Source organism: Carcharhinus amblyrhynchos, chromosome 12 (assembly GCF_965287045.1).
Source record: "Carcharhinus amblyrhynchos chromosome 12, sCarAmb.v2.hapA, whole genome shotgun sequence".
NCBI classification, from domain to species: domain Eukaryota; kingdom Metazoa; phylum Chordata; class Chondrichthyes; order Carcharhiniformes; family Carcharhinidae; genus Carcharhinus; species Carcharhinus amblyrhynchos.
Genome location: NC_137335.1, coordinates 14590588 through 14604633, shown reverse-complemented (window position 1 = coordinate 14604633; position 14046 = coordinate 14590588). Strand labels below are relative to the sequence as shown.

Sequence of the window (14046 nt, the reverse complement as noted above, 5' to 3'; positions counted from 1 at the left end):
AGTCCTGTTCCCATCAATACTCCCAGCCCCATCATTCCCCCCATTCCAGTCCTGTTCCCATCAATACTCCCACCCCCATCATTCCCCCCATTCCAGTCCTGTTCCCATCAATACTCCCACCCCCATCATTCCCCCCATTCCAGTCCTGTTCCCATCAATACTCCCACCCCCATCATTCCCCCCATTCCAGTCCTGTTCCCATCAATACTCCCACCCCCATCATTCCCCCCATTCCAGTCCTGTTCCCATCAATACTCCCACCCCCATCATTCCCCTCATTCCGGTCCTGTTCCCATCAATACTCCCACCCCCATCATTCCCCCCATTCCGGTCCTGTTCCCATCAATACTCCCACCCCCATCATTCCCCTCATTCCGGTCCTGTTCCCATCAATACTCCCACCCCCATCATTCCCCCCATTCCAGTCCTGTTCCCATCAATACTCCCACTCCCATCATTCCCCCCATTCCAGTCCTGTTCCCATCAATACTCCCACCCCCATCATTCCCCCAATTCCAGTCCTGTTCCCATCAATACACCCACCCACATCATTCCCCCCATTCTGGTCCTGTTCCCATCAATACTCCCACCCCCATCATTCCCCCCATTCCGGTCCTGTTCCCATCAATACTCCCACCCCCATCATTCCCCTCATTCCAGTCCTGTTCCCATCAATACTCCCACCCACATCATTACCTCCACCCCATTCCACTCTCACCCCATTCCACCCTCTCCCCATCACCCCCACCCCACTCCCCTCCCCTCTCTCCATCACCCTCACCCCATTTCCCCCTCCCCATCACCCATTCCACCCCCAACCCCTTCCACCCCCACCCCATTCCGACCCCTCCCCATCATTCCCACCCCACTCCCCCCTCTCCATCACCCTTACCCCACTACCCCCCTCCTATCACCCATTCCACCCCAACCCCATTCCATCCCCCTCCCCAAAGGAAATTTGGCATGTCAGCTACAACTCTCACCAACTTTTACAGGTTCACCATAGAAAGCATTCTTTCTGGTTGTATCACAGCTTGGTATGGGCTCCTGCTCTGCCCAAGATTGCAAGGAACTACAAAAGGTCGTGAATGTAGCCCAATCCATCACGCAAACCAGCCTCCCATCCACTGACTCTGTCTAACTTCCCGCTGCCTTGGCAAAGCAACCAGCTTAATTAAGGACCCCATGCACCCCAGGGACATTCTCTCTTCCACCTTCTTCCTTTGGGAAAAAGATACAAAAGTCTGAGGTCATGTACCAACTGACTCAAGAACAGCTTCTTCTCTGCTGCCGTCAGACTTTTGAATGGATCTACCTTACATCGAGTTGATCTTTCTCTACACCCCAGATATGACCGTAACCCTACATTCTGCACTCTCTCCTTTCCTTCTCTATGAACAGTATGCTTTGTCTGTGCACAACAAACAATATTTTTCACTGCATCCCAATACATGTGACAATAATGAATCAAATCAAATCAAATCAAATCCTAACCCTAACCCACCCCATTCCACACCCCAGCCACATCCAACATCACTGCCCCTTCCCCCCAAACATCAATCCTATGCACAGGCAGAAGGGGACTCTCAATGAGTTTTTCCTTCCCAGTGTCAAGTTGCTCGATGAATGAAGGACTCATTCCCCTTTCCTCACCCCCAGGAGCCCACACATTTCAGACTCCCCACGTGGCAATTGCCACAGCTTCTCGCTGCAGGTTGAATACTAGTCGTGGCAGGATGAGGGCCTACTCCTCCTGTTAAGAGCTCAATTGACAATGGGCTGGGAAGGCCACCCACCAGCCTACAAGCCCCAGATTTGGTCAGGGTCAGGAACGCTGCAGGATCCACCCAACCCCCATTACCACCCCCCCCCCTCCACTTCCAAACCTGCCTTGGGGGACAAGCATTCTATTCCACTGTATCTGTTAGGCAATGTTAAGCAAAGAAAGCATCACTGCATCTCTTCACTCTTGAAGTGAATCGAGTTGTCTACCTCTGCCCCTGGATCTCCTCGTAGAAATCCTCCATCTTCTCCATCTCCACTTGCATTGCCGGAACGTTCTTGTGGTTCCCGCCGACAGGCTGGGTGGCCATCCTTTCCTCGGCCTGCTCCAGCCAGAGGCTGAGCTTGGCATGGCGGCTCTCGAAGCTGTGACCAATGGACACTTTCAGTCATCGGGACAGAATATGGAACAAAGCAGACGACACATGCGCACGGGGAATATCAACACAGATTCATTGAATCATACAGTAGGAGACCATTCTGCCCATTGAACCTGCACTGACCACAATCCCATCCAGGCCGTATCCCCATGACCCCATGCATTTACCCTATCTAGTCCTCCTGACACTAAGGGCCAATTTAGCATGGCCAATCCACCTAACCTGCACACCTTTGGAGTGTGGGGAGAAAACTGGAGCACCCAGAGGAAACCCATGCAGACACAGGGAGAATGTACAACCTCCACACAGACAGTGACCCAAGCTGGGGATTGATCCTGGGTCCCTGGTGCTGCGAGACAGCAGTGCTACTCACTGTGCCACCATCCCACCCCTGTGTCTTCCCACAGAGGCCCTTTGGAAACATATATGGAGTCACTCAAAATGCTTAACTCGCTGACACAGATTCCCGAGAGGTGAAGATCTGAAGGGACTAATTCCGAAAGCTATTCTCCATAGCCTCTGAAGCAGGCCCATTGGTCTGTGTGCTTAAGCGAAGGAAACGGAGAACTTGCATTGATAGAACTTCTAGTGTGATCTTAGGGAAGCCCCAAAGCACTGGACAATAATCCAATGGAAAGAAATGCAGCAGCCATTTTGCAAATAGCAAGGCCTCAACAGCAATGAATCATAGGATACCTGCAGTGCGGAAGGAGGCCATTTGGTCCATCGAGCCTGCACCAACTCTCCAACATCTTTCCCAGGCCATAACCCCGCACATTTATCCTGCTTATCCCCCTGATTTACACATCTTGAGACACTAAGGGGCAATTTATCATGACCAATCCACCTAACATCTACACAGTGGCGCCATGGTGGCACAGTGGTTAGCATTGCTGCCTCACAGCGCCACGGACCCATGCTCGATTCCCGGCTCGGGTCACTGTCTGTGTGGAGTTTGCACATTCTCCCCGTGTCTGCATGAGTTTCCTGCCGGTGCTCCAGTTTCCTCCCACAGTCCAAAGATGTGTAGGTGAGGTGGATTGGCCATGCTAAATTTCCCTTTAGTATCAGGAGGACTAGCTAAGTTAAAATTTATTTTATTAGTCACAAGTAAGGCCTACATTAACACCGCAGTGAAGTTACTGTGAAATTCCCCTAGTCGCCACACCCCTAGGTTAAATGCATGAAGGTTATGGGGATAGGTCCTGGTAGGATTGTGGTCGGTACAATCTCGACGGGCTGAATGGCCTCCTTCTGTACTGTAGGATTCTATGATCTTTGGAGTGTGGGAGGAAACCAGAGCACCTGGAGGAAACCCATGCAGACATGAGGAGAATGTGCAAACTCCACACAGACAATGATCCAAGCCGGGAATCGAACCTGGGTCCCTGGCGCTGTGAGGCAGCAGTGCTAACCGCTGTGCCACCGTTCAGCCTGGTTAATTTGTTTTCAAGGGTCAATTGAGGGATAAATAGCTGTCAGGACAAAGTGGAGAACAATCCTGCCCTAACTCATAGAATCATAGAAACCTTACAGTACAGAAAGAGGCCATTTGGCCCATCGAGTCTGCACTAACCACAATCCCACCCAAGCTCTACCCCCATATCCTTACATATTTACCCGCTAATCCCTCTAACCTACTCAGGACTCTAAGGGGCAACACTTGGCATGGCCAATCAACGTAACCCACACATCTTTGGACTGTAGGAGGAAACCAGAGCACCCGGAGGAAACCCACGCAGACACAATGAGAATGTGCAAACTCCACACAGTCAGTGACCCAAGCCAGGAATCAAACCCAGGTCCCCGGAGCTGTGAAGCAGCAGTGCTAACCACTGTGCTACCGTGCCACCCAATGGCATTGTGGGATTTTTACACCACTTGGCAACCCACCTAGAAAATGGCACCTCCAACAGTGCAGCACTCCCTCAGCACTGGACTGGAGAGATGGCCTAGATTCTGGACGCTGGACTGTGACTTGGCACCATATCCTTCTGACTCAGAGACGGGAGAGTGTCAACTGGCCCTTACAGCTGACATTGCAGTGATCTAACTGCCCTGAATTCTCTGGGATATTGCGTGCTTCACACTTACCTGGTCAACTCCTCTGCGTATTCTGTCAGGGTCTTGCGGTTCTGTTGGCATTGATTCAGGAAGCTCTGCCACTCCTGTTGACTGTTCGCCAGCAGCTGCTGAACCTGGGCGGCACTGGGTTTGGGTAAATGTGGCGCCAATCTATCTCCTTCAGCCACAGCCTTCTCCAGCTTCTCCTGGCCCACGCCCGTCTTGCTCAGAAATTCCTGTGGGAGAGAAAGAAAAATAATGAGATCAAACATCTATAAAATTATGAGAGGCATAGACAGTCAGAATCATTTTTCCAGAGTTGAAATGTCTGTTACAAGGGGGCATGCACTTAATATGAGGAGTATGGCATTAGTGAACCTTTAAGAATATTTTTTGCTCATGTTCTCTGCAGCTCTCCCAGCAGATGTCATTGTTGCCGAGTTGGCTGGAGAAATCCTTTTATTGCTCCTCAAGTGGCCCAAATGGGATTTGTTTACTTTTATTTGGGATCTTTTATGACCCTGCACTGTTAGGAGAAAGACTGGTGGCAGGTCATGTGTTTTGGACAGTTTTATTTTCTTCCTAGTGAATTTAAGGTTTCATTTTCTGTTTTGGGGCTGACAGCAATTTTAGTTTCAGAAGGGACATCAAGCTTAAAAGAAGTGTTTCTCTCTCTCTCCCTGGTTTTGGAAATTCTGCTGGTTAGCTGAGAGCAAGGTTTCTCGCCTTCCTAGAACAGCTGCCATTAGTGGTTGGCTTGCTTAGACACTAATGGCTTTTGTTTATGGGATGTTTTCTTTGGAACATTTCAGATACATTTGTTAAGGATTATACATTATCGTGGTTGTTTTGTTTTATTTGTAATTGATAAAAGTTATTGTTAATTTTCTTACTATACATGTTAACTGTATTCTTAAATAAATTTTGTTTGATAAAAGCTCCCTAGTGGGTCATTTGATTCATCCTAAGTGAAACATCATGTTTATCCTAGCCAAATTCAAAGTATAAAATTTAAGATCCAAGCAGACTTCATAAAACACTTTAGAGTTTCTGACCTGAATTATAACGGGGGAAGGTTCAAAGGAGATGTGAAGGGCAAGTTTTTTACACAGAGAGTGGTAGATGTCTGGAACGCGCTCCTGGGGTAGTGGTAGAGGCAGACACGATAGGGGCATATAAGGGGCTTTTTGATAAGCATATGGAAATGCGAGGAATGGAGGGATAGGGACAAAGGGCAGGCAGAAGGGAACAGTCTAATTTGGCATTATAGAACGAAGAACAAATAAAATTACAGCACAGAAATAGGCCCTTCGGCCTTCCAAGCCTGCACTGACAATGCTGCCACCTGAACTAAAACCCCCTATTTTTCCAGGGACCATATCCCTCTATTCCCATCCAATTCATGTATTTGTCCAGACACTCCTTAAAAGTCATTATCGTATCTGTTTCCACTACCTCCCCCGGCAGCAAGTTCCAGTACCCACCACCCTCTGGTGAAAAAACTTGCCTCGTACATCTAATGTCCGGCACAGCATTGTGGGCAAGAGGGCCTGTTCCTGTGCTGTACTGTTCTAGGTTCTATGTTAAAACACGCCCCGCTGAAGCTCGTAAACATTCCCAAAGCCAAAGGATGATGAACTGCAAATAGAAAACTCATCACCCACAACACTTAGATTCAACTGGTAAGGCCATTAAAAGGATATATTCACAAATACTAAATAGATGGTTGAGAGTGAGTCAGTAAGAATACAATGGAGTAAGAGTGTGAAAGGGCTGTATTTTATGCTGAGGGGTCCCTGCTACCCACACACTGTGTCCCCCAAACCCCATGTCCCCCTTGCACTTTGTTCCTCACCCTGTGTCCCCCACACCACATGTCCCCCATTCTCTGTTCCCCGCATCCCTTGTTCCCCTCACCTGTTGTCCCCCTCACACTGTGTTCCCCTTCACCCCATGTCCCCCTCACCTCGTGTCCCCCTCACCCCATGTCCCCCTCACACTGTGTTCCCCACACTCTGTTCCTTCACCCCTTGTCCCCCTTGCCTCGTGTCCCCCTCACCCCATGTCCCCCTCACACCAAGTCCCCCACACTCTATCCCCCTCATCCTGTGTCCCCCTTGCCCCGTGTCCCCCTCACCCCATGTCCCCTCGCCCCGTGTCCCTCCTGCCTTGTGTCCCCCCTGCCTTGTGTCCCCCACACTCTATTCCCCCTCACCCTGTGTTCCCCACACTCTGTTCCCCTACGCCCCATGTGGTCTGTGGGAGGTGGGAAGAACGCTGGATTCTGTCACGTGGCCGCAATGATGACCTCTCTCAGCATTTAGTTGGCATGGAGTTTCCAACAGTAGAATATAATTCATCCCAGGATGGAGCTGGGAAACAAACAGATCCCGGGAGTGGCTCACACTGGTACCCTGTGAAGTGTGTGCTCAGGATTCATGACTAGGTGACACTCACCAGCTCTAATCTTCCCTCCAGCACACCAATTAATATATTTTCTCGAAGTCTGCGTTGTGTAAGTAGCCCCGGTACAGCCGGTGCACCGTAGGGTTCACCCACCTTGAGTTTCTGTGCTTTCTCCTCAATGGTGTGTGTATCTCCAGACTGATCACCACAATCCCTCACTGAGGCCTTGGCATCACCCAGCCACTGCTGAAACTCCTGCAAAAGCCCTTCCAAAGGCAAAAGATAACATTCCGTAAATATTCCCGCCCCGCAATGCTAACTCAGCCATAACGGCAGACACAGGGAGACAGGTATAAATCACAGCAGGAAAAGCGCGCCCAAATCTGCCACAGGAAAGGTTTCAACAGCAAACAGAGTATCCAGGGTATATTTGCAGAGAGCAATATCAAACACAATGCGGCAGACTAACAAACATTAACACAAAGGGAGAATAACACGGAACAAAGAACAAAAAAAATTAGGCGGATTGGCCATGCTAAATTGACCCTAGTGTCAGGGGGATTGATGGGAATATATGAGTTTATGGGAATAGGGCTGGGAGAGGATTGTGGCTGGTGCAGGTTTGATGGGCCAAATGATTCTACGATTTTATCACGGATAAAATATGATATTATATGTTCAGCTATGAACCCGCTCATTATCACATCGCTGTCGGTGGGAGCTCGCTGTGTGAAAATTGGCCGCTGTGTTTCTGACGTTACACAGTTTAAAAGTATTAACTTTCTGCAACTTTGCACAGCGAGGAGCACACTGGGGAGAAATTTCCCCTTCCACGGGAATCGGAACGGATTGGGGGGGGGGCGCGGACCACGGAAAGGTCCATTGATCTCGGGCGGGATTTTCCTGTTTCGGGGCGAGCGTGGCCGGAAAATCCCGCCATTGTTTGAGAAGCTGGAACCACAGAGGATTATAGCACAGGAGGAGACCGTTCAGCCCCTTGCGTTAATGCTAACTCCCTGCTGTGGCAATCTCAAATAAATCGCACTGCCCCTGTCTCTCTACTGAATGTCTTTTGGGTAGAAACGCAGTAAGTCTGCTGTTAACTGCACAACATGGAAAATACTTTTGACAGAACCGTGAGTGACTAAGAGCAATGAATCATGAACGACACACAGCAGTCGGTGATCTGATTGGTTCCTGGCTCTGGAACCTGATTGGCTGACTTTGACAGACGGGAGGAATCGGAATTTGATTGGCCCAGGTTTCGCAGTCTGAAATGTCGTGTGGAAAACATTTGCAATGCGGATTATTTCAGCTGCACTTAGAACAGACGGAAAATACATCGGACCAGCATTGGATGTGTGACAATATGGAATGTCCTGTCTGGCAGACTGATGAGAACAGATTCAGTAAGAATTTCCAAATAGGAGTTGGATAAATACTGATATTAAAAAATAATGATATCTTAAAAAACTGCTGGAGCAATGGGAAAGCACAGGGAAGAGAAACTGGTAAAACATCTCTACTAAAGAGCCAGCAGAGGAACAATGGATCAAATGGCCTCCTCTCTGTATGTTGGCCTTCATAAGTTCAAATTTAACTATTAGCCTCACAAGTAGGCTTACATTAACACTGCAATGAAGTGACTGTGAAAATCCCCCAGTCGCCACACTGTTAGGGTACACTGAGGGAGAATTTAGCACGGCCAACACACCTATAACCAGCACGTCTTTCAGGCTGTGAGAGGAAACTGGAGCACCTGGAGGAAACCCACGCAGACACAGGGAGAACGTGCAGCCTCTGCATGGACAGTGACCCAAGCCGGGAATCGAACCTGGGTCCCTGGCGCTGCGAGGCAGCAGGGCTAACCACTGTGTTTCTATTCTCTGTGGTTCTATTCCTTAATGGGGAAGCTAGCTAAATACATGAGGGTGAAAGCGATAAAAGCCACAGACAGGGTGAGATGAAGAAAGCACAGACACCAGCAGAGAGCAGATGGGCCAAATGGCCTTTCCCTGCGCTGTATGTTCAGTCGAGTGGGGAGTTCTCCTCACCATTGAAGTTCTGTTCCAGTGCTTCCTGGAGTCTGCCTTGTGTTTTTGAGGAGAGTTGGTTGACAGCTTCGTACTGTTTAATCATTTCGGTCACTCTGCTCCCCAGTGCCTCCAGTTCCGTCGAGTGATACTTACGGCAGAGGCTGTTGAGGTTCTCTCGGGCAGTGTCAATCCTGCCCTGCTGATTGACCAGCTCCACGTCCAGTTCCTGCAACCACAAGGCAAGATCGTTGAGTAAGGAAGTTGGCGAGACCCTCGAACGGGTGCTGGGCCGACCTCCTCTTCATCCCCACCCCCCATCCCCGTACCTTCACTTTCCTCAGGTCCTCGGGTTCCCGGCTATTGGAGCAAGCAGAGAGTGACTCCTCCACCGTGCGTAGCCACTCACTGAGCTTCTCGATGTAGCTCTCCATCTGACTCTTCTGGCCACAGAAATCTCTCAGCGTTTCCTTGGCTGCCTCAGATGTCTCCCGGGCATGTTCCAGCTTCTTCTGTGATTCAGCTTCGATGGCCTGTGAGGGTACAGCAGTGACCAGGGGAAATATTTAGCCAAGCACAGGGCAGAACAAGGACAGCTACCGCGGGGGAGATTTTGTGCCCGCATTCACCATCAGCTGTGACGTTAATGTGCCTTTAAGTATTTTACTCATGTTTCTTTGCAAGATGTTTCAATTGGTCCCCAGCACTTTGTCGGTGCCATTTTGTCTGCAGCTGGTATCCTATATTGTTACTGAAGCAGCATAATTGACATCATGGGCGGAATTTTACTGGCACATCCACCCAAGGTTTGTATGGTCCTGCCCAAGGCCAACAGAGAATGCCATTCTCCAAACCTCACCCACCCCTGGAATCAAGGCAGGCATGCAAGTAAAATTCCGGTTCATGTTTGTATTAATCTGAACTAATGCAGTGTTGTACTGTTTTAGTGTTCCCCGGGATTGCAGAATAGAGCTTGATTGGGAATAATTGACAGGTCAAGTCATATGATAGGGGACAGCTATGATTTCACAGAGAATTCCAGCTTAGTTTTTCAAATGCTGTTTTGGAAGCTGCGGAGAAGGAGAAAGTATGCTTTCCTGTCTCTGACTGGGAGTTGCTGGAGACTGAGTTTACTTCTCTCTTTTGCTGCCTTGGGGATATATCCTTCTCTGAAAACTACTGTTTGAGTTTCTGTCTATAGGTGTTAGAGTAAAAGAATCATAGAATCCTTACAGTGCAGAAGGACGCCATTCAGCCCATTGAGCTTGCACTGACAACAATCCCATCCAGGCCATATTCCCGTAACCCCACATATTTAGTCTCCTAATCCCCTCACATGGCCAATCCACCTAGCCTACAAATCTTTGGAGCTTTAGGGGCAATTTAGCATGGCCAATCCACCTAACCTGAGCAAATTTGGACACTAAGTGGCAATTTACCATGGTCAATCCACCTAAACTTGCACATCTTTGGACTGTGGGAGGAACTGAAGCACCCGGAGGAAACCCATGCAAACTTCACACAGCCAGTGACCCAAGGTCGGAATTGAGCTTGGGTCTCTGGTGCTGTGAGGCAGCAGTGCCAACCACTGTATCATTGACTTCAGAGCCGCAACAATGTGGTTGACTCCCAACTGCCCTTGGGCAACTCGGGATGGGCAATAAATGTTGGCCAGCCAGCAACACCCGCCTCCCATGAATGAATGAAAAGAAAGATTTTTCAAATTCTTTCCCAATAGCTTAATGATTTAATCCAGGGAGCCACAGGGATAGGGGAGGTTTAGCACTGATGCCCCAGCTCTGCACCTGCACCTAGCAGCGCAGTCTTGCAATTCCTGTTCCTGTAATTCATTATGCAGCATGAACCAGCGGTGGGGGAGAAACATGCGGAAAGCTTCCACTTACCTGCAGCACAGGCGGTGGTTCCTGAGATTTGGATAACTCTGTCAGTTCACGGACTTTAGATTGTAGACTCCTGAGTTTCTCATCTTTGGTCTTGACCTCAGACTGAAAGCCAATAACAGAACAGAGGCGTCAGTTGACTAACAGTCAAACCCGATCAATGGAAATCCTAGCACCGTTTAAGCTGGAGTGTTGTTGATGGAATAGGAAGCAACAAAGGAGAGTGGAGTCAAACAGCTCCATTTGAAAGGAGTTCTTAGGTTATTTATTGGTGTCACAAGTAGTTACATTAACACTGCAATGAAGTTACTGTGAAAATCCCCACTCCAGGACCTGTTCAGGCCACTGAGGGAGAATTTAGTAAGGCCAATGCACCTAACCATAAGCACAGTCTTTTGGACTGTGGGAGGAAACTGGAGCACCCAGAGGAAACCCACGCAGACATGGGGAGAACCTCGCACAGACAGTGACCCAAGCCGGGTCCCTGGCGCTGTGAGGCAGCAGTGCTAACCACTGTGCCGCCACGCCGAGCTTTGGATGCAAGGAAACATGACAAGAGGGTCTTTGAGACATGGACAGGGTGAGATTCAGCTGAGGTTCAAGTCAGAATCAATCCCAACCCACAGAATCAAGGGCAATAATTAAAATTCATTGGGGAATTTAAATAGGGATTTTATGGATAAGCAGAAGATGATTCCAATACCACCAAGCGTCACGGAGGACAACCTGGGAGAGATAAAGAGAGAACAGCAAGATTACTGAGAACTCACTTCCAATTGTGGCGAGTTCTGACCTCATGGCTGTCAACATAAGAAGGTCATTAATAATTCCGTTAAAGTGATTGGGAGAAACATCTTTAACCAGAGAACGGTGAGAATGGGAAAATTATTACCATGTGGAACACTGGAAAGAATAGTATGAATATACTTAAGGGGGAGCTAGATAACTACATCAGGAACGAAGGAGTAGCTGGTAGGGTTTGACAATGTAAATTGTGAGGGAGCTTGCAGAGAGTGTGAAGGCTAGCACAGGTCTGTCGGGCAGAATGGCCTGTTCCTGCACTGTCAAACTCCAAGTCGCTCCAAAATATCTCCAGCACTGAGATCTGGAGAAATAGGAAAGGGCAAAAAGGTTCTGCCTTGGGCAGTGGTGAGGTTGGGCCTGGTGAAACAGGGTGCTGTGGGCATAGGGTGATAGGATGACCAGCTTGCTTAGGTCACTGCCAGGGCTTTGAGACATTTAACAGCATTGAAGAAGGTGCCATGACCCGTCTGTGGCTGAATGCCAGGCAGCCAAAGGACATCGCTAAATCAGAAGGTCAGTCCTTACAATAGGAGGACTGGATCTTACAGCCTACATAAGGGGAGGCAATGGCCTAGTGGTGTTATCACTAGACTATTAATCCAGAAAAATCAGCTAATGTTCGGGGGACTTGGGTTCGAATCCAGCCATGGCAGGTGGTGGAATTTGAATTCAATATCTATAATTAAGAATCTACTGATAACCATTGTGGATTGTTGGAAAATCTCATCTGGTTCACCAAGGTTTTTTTTAGGGAAGGAAATTTGCTGTCCTTACCTGGTCTGGCCTACATACGGCCTCTACAGCCACAACACCATGGTTGATTCTCAACTGCTTCCAAGGGCAATTAGGGATGGGCAATAAACACTGGCCAGCCAGTGACGTCCATGACCCACGAATGAATAAACAAAAACATAAGAAGCTCAGTTGCTGATACATAAAACCTCGGTTAGGCCGAAGTTTGAGTATTGTGGGCAGTTCTGGTCGCCACACTACCAGAAGGACGTGGAAGCTTTGGAGAGAGTGCAAAGAAGGTTCACCAGGATGTTGCCTGGTCCTGAGGGCGTCGGCTATGAGGAGAGGTTGGATAAACTAGGATTGTTTTCACTGGAAAGATGGAGGTTGAGGGGAGACCTGATAGAGGTTTACAAAATGATGAGAGGCACAGACAGGGTGGATAGTCAGAGGTTTTTTCCCAGGGTGGAAGTGTCAATTACAAGGGAGCACAAGTTCAAGGTGAGAGGGACAAAGTTTAAGGGAGATGCGCGGGGACATTTTTCACAGAGAGTGGCGGCTGCCTGGAACATGCTGCCAGAGGACTGAGGTTCTAATGTTTTTTTTTATTCATTTGTGGGGTCATGGGCATCGCTGGCTGGCCAGCATTTATTGCCCATCCCTAGTTGCCCGAGGGCAGTAGAGTCACCCACATTGCTGTGGCTCTGGAGTCACATGTAGGCCAGACCAGGTAAGGACGGCATATTTCCTTCCCTTAAAGGACATTAGTGAACCAGATGGGTTTTTCCAACAATGGTTTCATGGTCATCAGTAGATTCCTAATTCCAGATATTTTTTTGAAATCTCACCATCTGCAGTGGCAGGATTCGAACCCGGGTCCCCAGAACATTAGCTGCCAGAGGAGTGGTGGAAGAAAACACATTAGCAACGTTAAAGAGGCATTTGGATGGGTACATGAATAGGGAGGGAATAGAGGGATATGGACCGAGTAAGGGGAGAAGGTTTTGTTTAGTTTAGTTAGGCCATCATGATCAGCTTGGAGGGCCGAAAGGCCTGTCCTTGTGCTACACTTTTCTTTGTTCTTTATACTTTGAGGATGACGCGAACAGTGCACATTGCAGCCACTATCAGCTGGCAATGCAGCCAAAGCGGGAGGCCACAGTTCAATAGGGGGCCCGTGACTTCTGTTACATGCCAATGAAGGAAGCATGCCAGTTGCTGTAGAAGGCCGTGGAGGTCATTGAACATCTCTAAGACAGAGATAGATAGGTTCTTGATTAATAAGAGGATCGGGAGTTATGGGGAAAAGGCAGGAGAATGGGGATGAGAAAAGTATCAGCCATGATTGAATAGCAGGGCAGAATTGATGAACCAAGTGGCTTAATGCTGCTCCTGTGTCTTATGGTCTTTACCAACTCTTATCTCTACATCTTCCATTCACACAATTGCTGGGAACAATTCCCCATTTCGCTTCTTGGTCTTTTCCTTTAATGAACATTTGAATTGGGCCATTGTCAGATTGGATCCCCTATCTCGCCTAAGCCTTGGGCGACAGTGACAACTGCGCCCCCCTATCCAGGAGGTCCGAGTCGTTCTCCACGGCCCCACCAGGAGCAACCTCTTGCCATCTACCTGGAACTCCAGCAGCCTCGCCTCTGTCTTCTGGCTGTTGTTCAAGTTGCTAACCATCTCATTCAACTCGGAGGTCGAGCTTTTGGACCAGCTATCAATCTCATCGCTGATGGTAAGCACATCCTCCCACATCGCCAGACTTTTACTCAGCCTTTCAATGTTATCGTCCACACGTTCGGATACCTGTGAGGGGAGAATGTACAGAGACAGCTCGTAATCCAAATGACCACCCTAAGTACCCCAACAATCTCCTAGCTCTATCATTCTCTCGGACGTACAACTTAGTCAGCACAGAAACAGTCAGGGGTAAAT

At 48.8% G+C, this 14046-nt stretch overlaps 1 protein-coding gene across 7 annotated transcripts in view; it reads right to left on the bottom strand.

Annotated features, from left to right (window-relative positions):
• The window catches only part of syne1b (spectrin repeat containing, nuclear envelope 1b), a 415064-nt gene that overhangs the window by 281542 nt on the left and 119476 nt on the right, over nt 1-14046 (bottom strand). For all 7 annotated transcript variants that reach the window (XM_080200097.1, XM_080200090.1, XM_080200089.1 and 4 more), the window contains 7 exons: nt 13735-13917; nt 10570-10671; nt 8995-9198; nt 8687-8894; nt 6786-6898; nt 4257-4462; nt 1993-2148 (listed from right to left, as the gene is read on the bottom strand). In XM_080200097.1, coding sequence (XP_080056223.1) covers nt 1993-2148; nt 4257-4462; nt 6786-6898; nt 8687-8894; nt 8995-9198; nt 10570-10671; nt 13735-13917 — 1172 coding nt within the window. The remainder of the gene's footprint in view (nt 1-1992; nt 2149-4256; nt 4463-6785; nt 6899-8686; nt 8895-8994; nt 9199-10569; nt 10672-13734; nt 13918-14046) is intronic.